General features: G+C 47.0%; 1 protein-coding gene across 1 annotated transcript; it reads right to left on the bottom strand.

Moving 5' to 3' along the window:
- Window positions 1-390: 390 nt before the first annotated feature.
- LOC119456529 (uncharacterized) lies at window positions 391-17,132 on the bottom strand. The gene is made up of 5 exons (XM_049668594.1): window positions 16,884-17,132; window positions 11,429-11,837; window positions 7,156-7,530; window positions 2,258-2,473; window positions 391-1,187 (listed from the first exon to the last, which is right to left on the bottom strand). The coding sequence occupies exons 2-5, from the start codon at window positions 11,825-11,827 to the stop codon at window positions 498-500; spliced, it is 1,680 nt and encodes a 559-aa protein (XP_049524551.1). The 5' UTR covers window positions 11,828-11,837; window positions 16,884-17,132; the 3' UTR covers window positions 391-497.
- Between the last annotated feature and the right edge of the window lie 387 nt (window positions 17,133-17,519).

Genomic DNA, 17,519 nt, shown 5'->3' with positions numbered 1-17,519 from the left:
TACGGAACCTCACGGCGACGGCGACGCCAGAAATGCGCTAGGAGTGTCCATATAACTGCCATCTCAATAATACGCCAATTCTGACTTATGTGAAATAACACCCGCAACAAGCATTTACTTCCCTTGTACCGTTCGTCGACCTCAGTTTTGTTGAAGGCCGCGAACTGTGATTTGAGCAGGACAAACACTAAGGATTGAATGAATGAATGGAATTAAGGAAATAATGTACTTATTCAGAAAGGCCTCCCTGCAACATAAAAATGACTACATAATACAATGCGTATATATAGCATGAAGGAGCTCTATCGCGAGTAATACAAGATTGCGCATAATACTCATTAAATGTGCTCCATTATTTACGAATTTAGCAAAAGACAATTTTTGCAGAGGACACAGCTTGGGGACCAATTTTAATTTCAAAGAAGACAAAAAAAGAAAATGACACAGAAGAAAGCCCCGAGCCTGCGCAATCACAGCTTCCCAATGCCGCCAGGTGGTCACTCTGGCGATTTGTTGCCGTCGTAGTGTTTTCCCGTCTCCCACAGCTGCCGAATGAAACTCGACAGGTGGCAGTCGCCGCCACTCAACTGGCCGTACTCCATGCCAGTGTCGGCAGCGTTGGTTCGCTGGGTTTGGGGAGCGGGTTGCAGTGTGCGGAGACCACTGGCGACGTCATCGGCGTGCATTGTGATGCCGGCAGTGGAAGGCGGATACCAGCCACCAGGGACCCTGGAGTACAGGCGGCGTTCCAGCGGCAATCCAGCGGCCAGGTCGATCATGGCGGTCGAAGTGCGTGCTCCTCCAGTAGACGTAACTGCGTTCGACGTGGCAGGTGGCGTCACTGGAAGCTGGGCTCCGGCAGCCAGCATCTCGGAGACGGTCGGCACGCTCAGTCGTGTGGACGTGGACGTCAGAGTCGGTGCCCCGCCAAGAGTAGAGCGAGACCGGCTTGGTGCCAAGGGTGGCTCGGTTGGTTGTTCCACACCGAACTGCAATGTAAGCTGTGGGCGGCGTGCATTGCGGAGAGCGGAGCTGGGAGTCGAAAACGGCACCGTGGATGGACCTGCTTGCGGTGGCGTGCGATTTTTGATGTTAGGCTGGCAGCATGGCCCGTCAGTGTCGTGGAAGAGCCTGGCCGTGGGGCCGTCATTCGGAAACAACTTGAAAGCCGATGCAGACTGTTGCACCTGCATTTATTAGTAAAACAACATCCGAACAAGCGTATGCGTATGTCGTACTCGACACAGCTGTGGACGCTAACCTGACCAATACAGCAACAGGAAACAGGCCCGAAGAACCTACTTTCGAGTTATGGCATTCGCAGAAGTAGAACGGCCCGTTTCGTGAGACAGTGGGTAAATAGCATCTTTGCAAGTATTCAGCTGTCTGAACGTTTCGCCATGACTTTAATACATTGACTCTCACTTTAGGTTCGAATAAAGTTTTTAAAGCTGATTGGTTAAAATCTAGGATGCATTACATTATAGCACCAGGAAGTATGCCGGGGTAACAATACTAATCTGTTAGTGAACATAGTTTCTCGTACGATTTGGGGTGGTTTAGTAGTAGGTGTTCAAATTCAAGCCCTAGCGCCGGTTTCCTCCCAGCAGCGGAAGCGGATCTCAATGGCTAAGCTTTCGCTCTCCGCACGCGCCAGAAGTTATTATGCATTAACACAGCAAGCAACTGAACATGTTCTTAGCGCTACCCGGACGAACGACAGAGTAAGAGACGATTCGATCAGAAATTCAACCAGTTCAAATCTGGCCGCGCATTGTGGAATTTTCTCATGCAAACCCGTGTTTGAAAAAGCTTAAATACTGTATAGAAATAGAAACCAAATCCACTGCGAGATTTAGAAACCTACTACATGCATGTCATCCTAGGCGCATGTGTCAGCCAGACCTTTATCTTTCTGCAAGATAAAGAAAAATAAGTTTTTGCATGGCAAGATAGGCTGAGAACCTTTCACCCTTTGTACGCGTCACATGATCACATTTTGTGCATATATATTCACTTGCTCAAAAATAATAAATCGGTTGTCAGTCAGCGCTCGTATCGTCTCTTCCTCTGTCGTTCGTCCGGGTCGCGCTGCCCACCCCTAATACCATGTTATTGTGCAGCTCGAAACACATCGTGGCAGCAAAGTTTTGGACACCATCTATTACGAAAAAAAAAGAATGGTTGTTTTATATGCATTTGTGTAGGTGCATCACTCGTGAGGAGATATGACTCGACTAGAAAAGTGTGGGCTTGCCGGTTCATCTTGCTGTGGCTCGGCGAGAGACAGAGGAGCATCGGCGGTTAAGTTCCACCAAGAACAGCTGGGACCAGGCACGGAAAACCGCGCGCGACGGCCAGAGGTCAGCGATCCGCTGGCTCGGCTGCCGCTGGTGCTGGTCACGTTCACTTGTCGCAAAGGCAGCCGGCTTTCCTTTGAGTACTCCCATCGCGGCGTCCCCCTTCCACTCGACTGCGAAGCAACAAGGAAATTCTAGGAAACGTATTCATGTTTTTTTTTTTAATGCTGGGGTATTATGTGCCACAAACTATGACATAAGTATGAGGCATGCCACAGTGCAATAATTTTGACCGCCTGAAATATTCAGCGTGCGCCTGAAAGTACACGAGCGTGTTTTTTTTTTTCTTAATTACGCATCATTCGAAATGCGGACGCCGCGGCCGGGCTTTAACTCGCGACCTCGATCACAACAGCGCAGCGCCATATTGCCACTAGGCTACCGCGGCGGGAAAACAAATATTAAACACATAGAACAAAAGAAAATTTTTTCCTGTTTTTTTTGTGTGTTTCTCGCTGTTAATGCTTTTTTTCACGATTTTTTAACTCAAATATACAGGGCTCGAGCTCAAAGTAGAGGTCATATTCACAAAAAGTACAAGCATAGCTGTATACATTCTATATAATGCCAAAGCGGCATAAAGTTCTAATGTCAGTCACAGGTTAATTCTTAGTTGAGGTGAAGGCACTGAGCGGCTCACATCTAGTACTGTACGCGGGAATAATGGCAATTTACATCTGCCTGCTTTTGCGAATTGTGAAATTAACGCAAGGCTTTGATGGTGGCAGGAGTGTGTGGTTTTTAATGAAGATCAGATAAAAAAATTGCGTGAAATGCTTTTTTATTTACAAGAAACATTCTAGCCGAGATTCTCTGTTTCATACAGCGAGTGCCTGAACATCATTATTTTCATTAGTTTACGGGAAGAGTCAGTAAAAATTATACATATACTTACTCACGTTTTATTAGACCCTTTCTACATTGCTATATCATTTAGTGTGCGTATCTCAAATAATGCAAGCATATTCAACTTTAAGTCTGATTAGTAAGTATAACGATAGAGTATGATGTCGGAAGGAGCGTTTACTTACAGCGCGTATATAACATGTGCAAGCTTACATAGATACATTACATACACATATACCCACCCTGGTAGCTTAGTGAAAAAGCAATCTACGCTTTAAAGCAATTAGTTGTTAATCTTATTTGGAAACATTTTCTAAATTTGGGAAATATACAATAATTTCTTATGAATATGACGCCCGCCTCTTAGAGTAATCCAGCTCAGGGACTAGAATCGTTTTACCTGCCACAGGTGATTCTAAACATCTTTTTATAATTAAAAAAAAGCAACCTTACCGGACTCTTGTAAATCATCGGCACAGGGAACCATAAGAATGACATAAGAATGACATAAGAATGACATAGAAATAGAACGCATTCCACTACTCATTCTAGAATTTGTGGGTGCAAAGCCATTTTATACAAGGTGGACGTCCTTGATAAAAACAGGGATGAATCCATGAGTCTTGCAATAGGAGTCGTTAACATTGCGCGCTGTAATCTCAGCATTAGCCAGCCCTCCGGCAATCTCTCGGACAAAAAGGTGCACCATCTGTCCATTCGCAAGAACATCTGTCCTTGCACATGCTTTGTTTGTCGTTGTGAGTGCACTGGCTAGATGTTTGTTTTAGATTAGGGATGATGTCTTTCTTGCCTTGCCGAGTTGCTTTTAGACAGATGTGTATGTGGCGTGATTTTTGCAATAAACTTGAAGCGGTGTCTGAAAGCTCGTTTAATTGCCCATCTTGTTCTCGTGCTTTTTCGTACGGTTGGTATGTTCGTCCCCCACATACGCAACACAAAGCAATGTAACAACGCCACGCAACGCCACACAATACAATACAACACACACACACACACACACACACACACACACACACACACACACACACACACACACACACACACACACACACACACACCACACGCACACGCACACGCACACACACGCACACGCACACACACACGCACACAAACATACACATGCATCCGCGTATGCTCTAGAGCACTGCACGGGCTCGGGCTTACCCGAAAGCCCGGGGCCGGCCCGGCCCGTGGGCCCGGTCGGGCCAGGTAGGACAGTTTTTTCACGGGCTCTTGCCGGGCTCGGGCACGGCATGGGCTTTTTGACCCGGGCTCAGGCCGGGCTCGGACTTTCTGGTGGTGTGCATGTAACGTGCAGCGAGTTATCCTCGCGCGTCTCGACTCTGAAAAACCAGTTGTCCAGGCGCAGCTGGAATCTAGCAGTGCTACTCCTGTGTACTTCTCTTTTCTTCTTCCGTCGTATTTTGCGCTGTTTTAACAGAATGTAAGAGTCCATAAAGACCGAAGTTGCCTCAAACCAAAGGATGCCATCGTATTCCTTACCTAAGTCAATGTAATTAATGCTTTCAGCGCGGTGTAAGCGCGTTCGCGACTTGCTGATTCTTCAAAGGCGAATTGGTAAAACGATTACTGGTAAGATAAGATAATTCGTCATGCGGCTGAAATATGGCACTGTGTCCATCTATTATTGCACTCATGTTCTCAACCGGCCATCTAGCAGCAGCGCATTACGCTGAACCATGGAGGAACGAGAAGCTTTCTTTCTCCATTTACTCCATCCATGCGCTGCGCTCAGGACCTGTTGTGGCGTGGAGATCAGTAGTCGTGGCTGCACTTCGGCTATAGTGTACTAGAATCCCGTTGAGCGGGACGAGCGGCTGGGGCGGCGCATGATTTGCAGTAAGGCGCCCGACGTGGCAAAATACTGTAGGGGCGTGACGATAGAAGTGGATTGGGCCGCATCAAAGTCGCGCCGTTGCATAGTGCTGGCGATACTGCTCGGCAGGGTCATTCGTACTACTTCGCGCGCTGGTATTTGCGTTCAGACCACTCAAATAGTGTTCATAATTGCATATGGCAGGTATTTATGCCTCAATCATAAATTCTATTCATTCTCTTCTTTATTTTATTTTTGTAATGCCACTCGGTGGTCTTTTTCGGGCTCGGGCCGGGCTCGGGCCTAAGGTAAAGGGGTGGCGGGCCAGGCCGGGCGGGTAACGTAGATTATTTTCGGGCCCGGGCCGGGCCCAGGTCTCGCCATAAAACTTTTGGTCGGGCTCGGGCGGGTAGCCCGACGTAAAATCGAGCCCGGACCGTGCCCGGGCTGAAAAATCGACCCGTGAAGTGCTCTAGTATGCTCACAGAACCTAACTTTCAGCTGTTCTGGCATAACGAAAGACAGCTAAGATTCATTTGCATGATGCCACATGGTCGAGAAAGCTTCCGAAAATGTTTAAATGTTGGAATAGCTCAAGAGAATCCTCACATACTTCCTGAACACCTTAAAAGAAATATGGAGCAGTGCGATCACACACTAAAAACAGCAATGGTATGGCTTTAATGGAATCCCAAAGCGTACATCCGCGCCTAACTTGAGTGCTACCGTGAATAAATGTACATTCTTTATTTTATTGTGTTTGTTAATTTGTGAAAAATTGATGTTCTGCTTTTTCCACTAAGTTTTGAGCTTGCACCGCTGCGCTTTCTTTGTTGATTTGTCCCAGCTCTACATCTTTGTCCGAAGCGTTAATTGTTTCATGATTGTTGGACGATTTTCTATTTTAGTTTTGTAATGTTTTCTTCGCTCATTGCAAATAAATGAGTAAATAAATACAAGTATTGCTAAAAACATGGCTTTAGAGTGATTACACGTCCCTCGCCAATGTCATTCCAGCTAACGTGTTTTCTGACCAGTTATTTGGTCTTCGAGCTTAAAGTTGTGCTGAAGGTACGTGACTTGCGAAAAAAAGATTGCTCTGTATACCCCATTTTCGGACTTTCAGGATAGAAAGTACGAGCACTGTCCTTAAAACCAATGAAAATGCGTTTTGGGCGAGTTCAGTTATATTGAGAGAGGCCCCTTGTACGCCTTCACGTTTCGTGTCCCGTACGCACATTCTTCGAGCATTGGAAAATATTCTGGTAATAACAGCAACTATGACATACGTGGCTTCTAAGTATTCCGTGTTCACACTTTCTGCATATTAACTGATTATTCGGGGTTGAGAGCTTTATTCACGGTTGCCTCACGATGTATGCTACGTGTTTCAAACGTGGCTGTCGATTCTTAGGTGTCGTGCTGGTCGTGCACCGTGGTTCTCTAAAGTGCACCAAATGGATGGTACACGGTTTTTTTTTGCATTGCGTTCCAATCGAAATGCGGCAGTCATAGGTGCGATCGAACCCGCAACCATCGGCCACGGCGGCCGCATTTCGATGGGGCGAACTGCGAAAACACCCGTGTACTTAGATTTAGGTGCACGTTAAAGAGCCCCAGGTGGTCCAAATTTCCGGAGTCCCCCACTACGGCGTGCCTCATAATCAGATCGTGGTTTTGGCAGGTAAAACTCCATAATTTAATTTTTTTAACCCCCAACCATGAGCTCAGAAGCGCAAATCACTAGGCACTGGGCCACGATGGCAGGTTATGTGCTATTTTACGTTGCGTAAAACATTGCGTCTAGGCATATGCCAAGGAAAGTGAATCGATGAAACAGTGATAATCCCCTAAGGACTGCTTTTTCGCCAGTTGCCATTTGCCGCAAATAAGACGTAATTGCAGCTCGTGTCGTCGTTTATATATGTTTATTATTTTTAATGTGTCTTATTAGAGGCAAATGAGTCATTTAGTGTCATTCATTTGTGTTCGTACTTGTTGAAATTGGTTCCTCACACTAGCGCCCAACAAAATGGAACATCCCCTAATAGCTCAATGTTAAGCTTTGCTGACAAATAAAGGCTTTCGCACCTTTGGTAAAGGTGGAGCTTCACGTAGGCGCCCAGCACACGTCTCCACCCTTGCTGCAAGTTCCCGGATCTGGCTTTGCAGTTGAGACAGGCACTGCAGTGTGTGGTCGATCTGGTGGCGCAGCATGTCACGTGTCTGCTCCAGCGAGTTGATGTAGCTGCGCATTTCGTGGACGCAGTTCTGGTCGCGCTCTCGCTCGGAAAACAGGCTGAAGCAGCAGTCGCGTGTGCAGCGCACCATCCGTTGCTGCATCGAAGCGCACTCGCGCCGATGCGCAGCCAGTTCGGAGGCGAGCATCGGGGCTCCGCAGTCCGGGCAAAGAGCCCTGCCGAACTCGCAAGTCTCCAGATGGTGGTTCAGTGATTCCAAGGCCACCTGCAACAGTCGCAGAGGCATCGTTTTGTTGCGATGGCAATTATAAGGACAATCTAGGCGCATTTCTGCCGTCGTGTCGTGTTGGCGTCGCCAACGCCGTGGCCGCGATATTCCGTAAAAAATTGACAGTTACTTAGCACACACCAAAGAGGGTCAAGGCGAAAGCCTGCCTTTATGTAATGCTTGTATAAAGCACTTCTCATGCAAAGCTTTTTGGGTCCCAAAGAAAGCCGAGGGCAATATGAAAAAGAGCGCGTGACATGCCCTATTGCACCCAGTAATTTCAGCCTTCTCAAACTTGTCGCGTGTGAAAGAACAGCGTATCGAAGCTTTGTGGGCTGCATTTTGGTGAAGTGACGGGACCGCGTTGGAGGCGTCAGCTGTGCGAGTGAAGTCAAGGCTGCAATTCCCTCGTGGTGGTTCATTACAGCAATAAGCACACCAGGCGGCAGACGACGTCGAACTCACTTATTATTTATGGCAAAATCGGGTGGCTGAGAGTGCTCAGGCCGTGCTGCTAAGGTGGTGGAAAGCACCTTTAAAGCTCCCTCCCAAGGATAACTGGGTATATACGTGATGATGCTTCCGGATCATGTGTGGAGCCCACTTATGCTAGCATTACCACCTAATTGCTATCTCACATGACCTTTGTGGCGCTGCCAAAGCAATAAAACATTCACCGAAATATGTAATCATTAGAACACCGTTTAGGCGCTACGCTAAACCATGCTATCACTTTGAACGCTAGCCCCGAGTGCGAAACCACTATTATTTTCTGCGGAAGGTTAACCCGCAACTTTCAAGGCGCCACCTTTTGCAGAACGCTTGTTTCATTTTTTATATTTTTATTGCGATAGCATTTATATGGACACTCCAAGCGGATTTCTGCCGTCGGCGTCGTCATCGCTATCGCCGTGAGGTTCCGTATAAAGTCAAAGGGCGATAAAATCGTCGCCGTGTGCTGTATGCTGTATGTGCGCGTGAAAGCACGCGAGGGAGAGCAAATGCGGAAAGCAAACGCGACTCATTCGTCGCGCGAAAGGCCGTGGGGGGATGGAAGCAAGAGAGAAAGGGGGGGGGGGGCGACGGTGTGCTGCGGCACCAAATGCGTATCTTGCGATCGGGCGCAACGGGAACTGGAATCTCGCAGGTGAACGGAGGAAAGCGGGAAGGCAACACGGGAAGGAGGGGAGGCGGCTTCTGCTCTGCGAGCAACTGCGCACTTATAGGTTGTGCGGCGGCGGGTGGACGCGCGCACCGTATCTTGAAAGCGGTATGCAACACGTCTCCTACTTGGGTATGCGTTGTGCTTTTGTCGCTCAGTTTCCGCTGAAGCGCTAGACCGCACAAAACTTCGCTCACTGCTGCTGGCGCGCTTTCACACGCCAGCGTTTTGACTGCGGTTGTGTGCTGTCATCGAGTGTGATATATTCATGTTTGCTCGTGCGCGCTAACACCATGCTTGTTAATTCAATAAGCGAATGCATCCAAGTTTATACAGCCGATAAAACTATCCTTACTCCACATAGCTCTACTAATTTTCTATCGCAATTGATGCTTCGCTTTTACAGCCTGACACCCCTGCTGTAGGAGCACCTGCCGCACCCCTATCTCATTACCAACAAACAGTATCACAAGAACTAATTGCTTCTTTTGAAAATTTGAGTTCCTTTAGGCTCGCTTTAATGTTGTATAAGGAACTATGCCGCGCTATGCAAGGAAATAGTGAGCTACAAATATGTGAAAGCTGCTAAGAAAATAAGGTGTTTTCCCGATAAAGCTAAGTCTGCGTGTCTATACGTTAACAGGAATGATTTTCCTTTCTTACCCAATGTTTATCACTTGACATCATCGTCAGGCATCTATTTCTTGTTTAGGCTTTAGGTTGCGCTGATAGGCTTTATAATGTCATGTAATTAGTTGAAATACTTACATAATTTTCTGCGTGTTTTACAATAAGAAAATAAGCACTCAGGATGCGCCCATGCACAACTTTGCGTTAGCTTTATGATTTTTCGCTGTTGTGATTTATCTTTTTCTGTTCCCTGTGTTATTGAATATTATCCCAATGAGGCTGCTATAGGGATTAAAAGCTCAAGTATTAACTACGTTCTTGTGGCGTGTAACCTTATTCTATCCTGCTTAGACTATTTCCGAGAAAAAAAAATGAACCCTACCTCACCAAATACCACCTTTAAGTTCCACGTCACATCGATGTAGCCGCGGCAGCTTTAGACCAAAGTTCATTTACCGTCATACCAGCGCGTTAAATCCCCTTAACTACCGATGTCGAGAAAACTCGCCATCACGCGAGTCGTCTGGTGCCGATAGCAAGTGAACTTGTTGTGAACTTTTGGCACTTCTGACACGTGTCTATGTGTTCAGCTGCTTATTTAGACCAGAAAAGAATACACAATGCCGATCGCCATTTTTTTTTTGCACGTCTAAAATTTTTTTCAGCATTTGTCACGGAAGTCAAGGGGTTCATGGTAACGGCTAATTCAATGCGGCCAGCAGAACTTATTCAACCGAGGATGAATGTTTTCGGCTTGGCAAAGCGCCAGTGAAATTCCAGACAATTATTTGAAACATTCAATAGAGAAATTGAGCGATGAAGGTCTTACTACTCAGCACAACTGAACACCCCTAGCTTATTTATTCCTGAAAGGCCCACCATCGAAAAGACAATCACCCCTTTGGCAAGCCCGAAAATTGATAGTGATGGTGGTAATTTATGGTGGTAATTGGCACAAAGGCTATATATATATATACTATGGCCATAGAGAGCCATTGAAATGGTGATTGGTCTACTCAGAGTTATGGCAATAGGATGGTCCGTATATTCAAGTGGGAATTAGAACTACGGCGTCGAGCGCCACATGCAAAAGCAGTAATAAAGAAAGGTCATTGCTGGAGATTAAATGACCGTGCCTGATGGTTAGAATTGCTACAACTGTTGTGACCAAGGATCACTCATTAGCCCTTGCATCGGCAGTTGTAGCAAGGCCCAGTTTCATGTGAAATACATTGATCCGGAAAAAAGTCACTGAGCACGACGCTCATACCCACGAGCTGGGCGATTTGCGCAAGGCGCTACTTAGATGGCAGTAATTGTCCTATTGTTGACGGGATTATCAGTCACCGTACCACACACGGAAGGGCCAGAAGTTCGCCGCAGTAACCGGCCGAGTAACTACCAGGGTAACCGCAACTTCAGTCTGTCTGCGACGAATCGGTGTTGGTTAAGCTTAGCCTAATGAGGTGGTCGGAAGGCCGTTGTACGAGTAGACCACACGGGATCACGCGCGTGGGCTGGACTGAACGCCACATTCCTCAGGCGGAGTCCAGGTCCACGGCGATGAGCCACCAGAAATCGTGAAAGCCTACTAAGTTCGTCTGTTCGCTTATTAGACTGAAGGGCGTAAACAATAACGCTCCAAACTGATCGACGGTGACGGAGTTTCAAGTATGTTTTTATATAGAGCTCAATGCTGACCAAATGAATGTAAAGTAACTTTCTGCTGTGCTGGTGCTCCAAATATAACGAAATTGATTTTACCATTACAATTTTTTTACAGGTTAGCCGATTATTCAGTAAATTTCGCAACATTGTCCAGGTCCAAAAAATATGTCGCCGACTCTAGATTAATTCATAGTCAGTCGCCAGTATTTGCGTTATTTTACATGGCAGTCAGGGCACAGTTCGATGCCTCAGTGTGTAGCCATAATCCCGCCTCGTATAAGGGACATTGCAGAACTTTAAGAAAAGTGGTTTACATGCGTAATTACGTCATTTCTCTTACACATTCAGGAGAAATCTGTTTGGTCACCCCTTATGGTATTATTCGCATTCATGTGAACTTACTGGTGAAAAGGCAACCATTTAAAAGTGACGCACCTTTGCTGTGCAGCCTGTCTCTCTGTTGGGGCAGCGGACAGTGAGGCGGGCGATCATGTTGGTCACAAGGGGGACCACGGGTACCACTTGGGACATCGACACCTCTCGGCGGCACAACGGGCAACTACCAGATCCGGGAATTGGGCCAAGTGCCAGCCAGCCGTGGATGCAGATGGAGCAAAATACATGTCGGCAGGGGCATTCCACAGGGTCTCGGTACACACCCCTGCACACGGTACAGACAAGCTCCTGCGGAGGCCTTGGCTCAAAATTATCCACAGAGTAGGTGGCCGGTTCACTCGGCATATCGGCACGCCGAGTCGCACTCCGGCTAGAACGTGGAGCGGCCGGCGGTTGAAGAGCTAAATTGCTGAACCAGTCCCCTTCAGAGGAATCCATTGTCCAGGTTCTGCGAATGACGACACATACCCCGAAGCACACATGAAATTGTTTCTCGCAGACGCTTTATAGATTGTGAGGCGGTTATTATGCGCCAAGCTTTAAAGGAACATAGATTTTTTAACGCGAATAAATCCAAGTACCCGTTTTTTACTGTGTTGTTAGGAACAGTCATTACGTTCATCACACCCGCCGTGGTTGCTTAGTGGCTATAGTGTTGGGCTGCTAAGCACGAGGTCGCGCGATCGAATCCAGGCCACGGCGGCCGCATTTTGATACGAAGATACCCCCTGTACTTAGGTTTCGCTGCACGTTAAAGTGCCCCAGGTGGTCCAAAATTTCCGGAGTCCTCTACTACGGCGTGCCTCATAATCAGATCGTGGTTTTGGCACGTGACACCTCATAATTTAATTTTTAACGTTCATCAGCTGCGGTGGTGTATCTTGCAAAACTAGGTACGGTGTAAGTTTTATCGGGCAGTGAAAATTTTGTGGCCAGAAGGCATACTATGTGGCACGGGCTTGTCAGAAAAATATCAGTATTGCCTATAATAAATCAGCAAACTTGGGAGGTCTGGCAGGCCGTCCGGTCTAGCTCGGATCTCGAGGAGCGACGAGCCCTTCTTGTAAGAGCACGGGCAGTGGCTTTTACCAATAGTGTCCCGTACTAGGGACCTGACCAGTCTTCTCGTAAGCCAAGCTTTTCTGATATTCTTTTTTTGAATAAAATTTTTTATGATCATTTGGTGGCACTGTTCTCGAGCAATCACTTTCAGTGATGCTATCACATTCGTGAGATTTCACGTAACTCGGCACCTGACGCACAAGAAGTGAAGGCCAAAACCATTCGTGGAACTCTGTGACACAGCGGCACAAACCCGGTCAGCCGTATACGTTGATGCTTCATGTGCCGTGTCACTCGAAATGTCGCCAAAACGATCGTATCCCTGGCACTGAGAGTGCACACAGTGACTATAGTAGCAAGGGGTGCTGCTCCGTGAGAGGCGACAACCAGGACGGCACGGCAAACTGCAACGTCGTAAGCGAAGAAAGCTTTGAAGCTGGCGTGACGAATTGGGGCCCATTATCGATACTAACGTGCTAGGTATACCAAACCATTTACAGAATTCTCAGATATATTGCATGCATGGTGGCATCTGTGCTTGTAATGACATTGCTATCCCCTTAATCCAATTTTTTTCAGAAGCTTACGATTAGCGAATTTTTTTCTTCAATGGGAATCGATATTTTATGTGGAGTGCTGACTAGCTCTGCCCTGCTACTGGCCATGGTACTGGTCCCTGTGTCACAGGCATTCCACTAGCTTGTGCAAATGTCGCGCATCTGTCTCGGGAGTCTTCCGGCGTCGGAATTCGTTACCGTATATAATAAAATTCTCAGGCCAGGTTTTTTTTCTTTTTAGCCATAACAAGGTGTCTTGAGGCAAGAGCTCAGTTACCTGCAGCCTAGCTGGCGCGGACACTAGCGTTCTGTGAATCCAGAATACCAAGCCATGGCTCACTTATATTTCGTATATCTTGATCAAACAAGGCCTGAAATGTTCAACTGTCCTTTCCCCTTACCGAGGCTAGCCGTACTAGATCCCGCTCTCGATTTCATGCAAATCACCGTCCACAGGCACCGAGCGCTTTTTCTTCAGTGCTTTCGCACGCACTGTCTACAGCTAGCACATAGATATAAAACGACGGGTTCGTCTGCATTGGCGAACCCTGAGCCTTCAGACTTTAGCCAGGTATACCTGCCGCCACTGAGAATAGATTACCAACGTCGATTGTGAGCTCCTGCAAATGCCTGATTGTACTTATTCCCCCCCCCCCCCAAAAAAAAAAATAGCAGCTAGTGGCCTGTTACCTATAGCTTTGGCGCTGCGCTGCTAAGCACGAGGTCGGGGGATCAAATCCTGGCCGTGGCGGCCGCATTTAGATGGGGGCGAAATGCAAAAACACCCGCGTCCCGTGCATTTGGGGCACGTTAACAATGCCCCAGGGGCCAATTAATCCAGAGTCCATCCACTACTACGTGCATCCTAATCAAATTGTGGTTTTGGCACGTTAAACCCTCGAATTCTATTCAATTCAGTGACCAGTAAAAAAAAAAAATGTGCCCTACAGTAGCCTAGAAAGCAGGTAACGCCAAACAGAGAGGCCAGGGCCTTTTTCAAGAGGGATTTTTTTCTCAAATGGGGTGAATATGCGGCATCAGAAACCAATGGGGTAGAGGTTTGCTCCATTTCGATGAATCAACAGCACTCCGACAAATATCGGAGGGCCATGGAAAGAAAAAGGCAAGGAAAAAGGCAAAAGGTAAAAATGAGAAAGTATTGTGGGTTTGTTTAGTGAATTTTCGAAGTCTTGAATTGCTCAGTCATCGTCGCTCAGTTCTGAGTGGCAGCCTTTGCCAAAAACGCGTACAATGGAGCTAACGAAGTAGGCAGCCATGTAGAAAAATTTGTCATGGTAGTTGACAAGGCCAAAACTGCATTGGTGGTTCCGGATACATGTGCTAGACACTTTTGTCTTCCTTGGATCATGACATTCCGGTCAGTATGGTGTCCCGTTAAAGCCACTTTCGTTTTATTGAATTGTGTTTCTTTGTTCAGGCGCAGATCATGTTCTTATAGGCGCTGCAAAACTTGTTTGACAACCGTGGAATCTTTGGCCTCCTCAGCCACAATGACGTCGCCCTGTACACGTAGCCCACTTGCAGCCTTGAAAAACGGCTGCGATGAGTTGCTAACATATCACGAGTTCAGACGATATTTTGAATAGAAGACGGTTCATGTAACACTGTGCGTATTCGATACTGTTAGCTTCTTAGCATTCCTGTCCAACGATAGTTAACTAAGCGTTTCTTACACGAAGTGTACTGAAGAACTTTCACCCTATGAACTCGAGCTTGACGGAAGCCCGTATAGTCAGGAAGATTTTAAAGGAGGGGTCAGGACACCAACCGAAAACAGGATTTAAAGGCATTTTTACCTTTACGGCTCCCTCACGGGAGCATTGTTCACAATGAGTGACAATCGGCCCTGTGCGTCGTTTTTATGTACTGCGCAGGTTACGATTAATAATTACTTAAATTATGGGGTTTTACGTGCCAAAACCACAAGCTGATTATGAGGCACGCCGTAGTTCGGCAATCCGGAATAATTTGGACCACCCGGGGTTCTTTATCGTGCACCTAAATCTAAGTACACGGGTGTTTTCGCATCTCGCTCCATCAAAATGCGGCCGCCGTGGCCGGGATTTTACCCTGCGAGCTCGTGCTTAGCAATAACACGATTAATAAGGCTGCTGGCATACACGGGCGGAGGATTGCCGTCGTTGCAATTAAGGGTATGTGTGGTATAATTTAGATGATCAATTACTCGAGAGAAGCCCTATAGCATGTTGTAACCACGGTAAAGAATCTAAAACTTCCAAAAGTGTGAGTCAAAAAACCATCTCTTTTTTCCTAGTCAGTTCCGAAGGATTCTGGCAAGGTGGAGGGCGGTTAATGAACGGAAAAAAATTGTCATCCGCGAAACTGTAGCCAGGAAGCTCGAAAGGAGAACCAACATCGTCCTTGACCGAGTATGGAAACCAGAACCAACGCCTTTCCGTAGCAGTCCCTTTTCTACTTCTGCTATAGCAATCTGCTATAGTCTAGCAGATTGCAGAACCATGCCAAATTAGTCGACGACTTTAATCATACGGACAAAAATTACGGCTGACCTGTTCTGGGGATGATTGCACGGTGGAAGAGCGTTCATGAAAGCGAAAGCAAAGCTTTTGGCATTGAAAACACTCAAATTCTGAAAGGAAAACTGCAGCCTATGTAGCTTGCCGCTATAGTTGAGTGGATGATAATTTTCCATTTTATAAACTATATATTGGGTGATCTAGTGGTCGGAAACACAACACGCTCAAGTTACGATAGACGCGAGTGCAGTCAACGTTCTTCGAACCAAATCCCCCGGATGAACTTCGTGTGCTATTACTACACGCAATAATGCAGTTTCCAGATTATTCGCTGGTGCTCGCGTATCTACGAAAATGTAAACACTATTTGCGTCAAGCGCGCATTATGATCAGGTAGAGCTGCTTATACTGTACTCATGTATTGCGCAAACCAACAACTCAATAACGGGGATAATCTGCTCTGATCAACACAGAAACGAAATAGAACAATAACGTGAGAGAATAATATAGTGAAATCTGACACTGTCCTACAAAGCAACCTGCTCTCAACAGGCGCTGCGTTCTGCGAGCAATATTGTGCGCTACGATATCTATCTCGCCCCAACTTAATATCTGGCTTCCTGGCTTCTGCGGTCGTCGTTAAGCGCAACCAGGGCAAAAAAGTATGTCACAATACAAACCATAAAATAAGTTACCCCGACACGCGCAAGCGTACGTGTCGCCTGACCCTAAGTCTCGCGTCGTTCGAGGCTAGTTGAGCATTCAAAGCTAGTCGAAATTAGCGAGACCTGACGACTACTACACCAATGAGGAGGGCAGCCAAAATTTAATTCTAACGCGGGCGACCACGGCCAAGCGTGAGCACAGGATAGTCGGCTTCTTACTGAAGCATGTAATTATAGTCGAAATTCGAAAGCACATTTTCGCTTACTTGAGCCTGGTTATTAAACTTCATCAATAAATATACACAATAACAGTAGGAATAAGCGTCCTCATCCAAACACCCTTCTTCATGGACCTCAGCTATTGGCCAATAGCAGCCGCGTATGGGAATGCGCTTTATTACGAAATAAAGCATCCTGAAAAAAGCGAGACGCAGGCTTCTGTTGAATTGAGTGCGTTTGAGAGAAAGGCGACTTCACGCTCCGCCTGCGATATCCAACTTGGCTGAGATGTTCACAGCAGCTTATGCTATCCGCCGACTATGTTCTTTCGCCAAGCCCGAGGGGTGGTTGAGGTCCCCTTTAAGAGCCATTTGAGAGAATTCCTTAACCTAACAGGGCTAAGTGCTCGAGTAAAAATGTTATTGTACAAAACCGAAGCCCGCTGCGTTTTAAAAGAGGTTAACAAGCCTACCTGTTACATGAATGGGGGCGACTCCACGCAGAGTTGTGGAAGGATCCCAGACTCCAGTACTGCGATGCAGATCGCAGCTGGCGTGACTCTACGTCTCCAGTGTCCCGCGGTGAGGACCGGGTTGGGAGAGGCGCGCCCGGTCTTCGGTCGGCTTGGCCAGTTGCGGGTGCCCGAGTGCACCGTCAGCTGGACACGCCTAGCCGAACCCGACGTTCGATCAAAGACGAAGGCCTGGCGCGTGCCTGCGAGCAGCTCGTGCATCGAACGCGAGCACACGCGCTCCCGCACAGTTGTTTTCGTTGTCCATCGACCATGTTGCTCATACCCATTATCGGGTATCGGTCAAGGAATGTGAGGATTATTTATTGTTATATTCATAAAGTAATTTTTCAAGCAAAGCTTGTTATAAGGCACAGATTTCGGTGACGTCCGTGTACGCAAAAAAAGTTGTCGCAGTTTCACCTGAAAGGCGAAGCATCAATTGCGATAGCAAATTTGTAGAGAGCTATACGAAGTAATGACATTAGCTTTATCAGCTGTATAAACTTGGACATGCAGCAGCACCGGCAACAAGCAGAACTGCTGTCGACGCCGTCGGCGTTTTGCCTGCGTTCGCTCAAAATGCGTGTGGCGTTG

The sequence above is a fragment of the Dermacentor silvarum genome, chromosome 6, assembly GCF_013339745.2.
Source record: "Dermacentor silvarum isolate Dsil-2018 chromosome 6, BIME_Dsil_1.4, whole genome shotgun sequence".
NCBI lineage: Eukaryota > Metazoa > Arthropoda > Arachnida > Ixodida > Ixodidae > Dermacentor > Dermacentor silvarum.
Note: the sequence above shows the minus strand (reverse complement) of the source record. Positions and strands in the feature narration are given on the sequence as shown.

Excerpts from the sequence above, each read along its gene's own strand:
- LOC119456529 (XM_049668594.1), bottom strand. The coding sequence starts at position 11,827 with ATGGATTCCTCTGAAGGGGACTGGTTCAGCAATTTAGCTCTTCAACCG. Across the intron at positions 7,531-11,428 it reads AGACAGGCTGCACAGCAAAG|GTGGCCTTGGAATCACTGAA; the intron begins GTGCGTCACTTT and ends CGACTGTTGCAG. Across the intron at positions 1,188-2,257 it reads AGCCACAGCAAGATGAACCG|GTGCAACAGTCTGCATCGGC; the intron begins GCAAGCCCACAC and ends TAATAAATGCAG.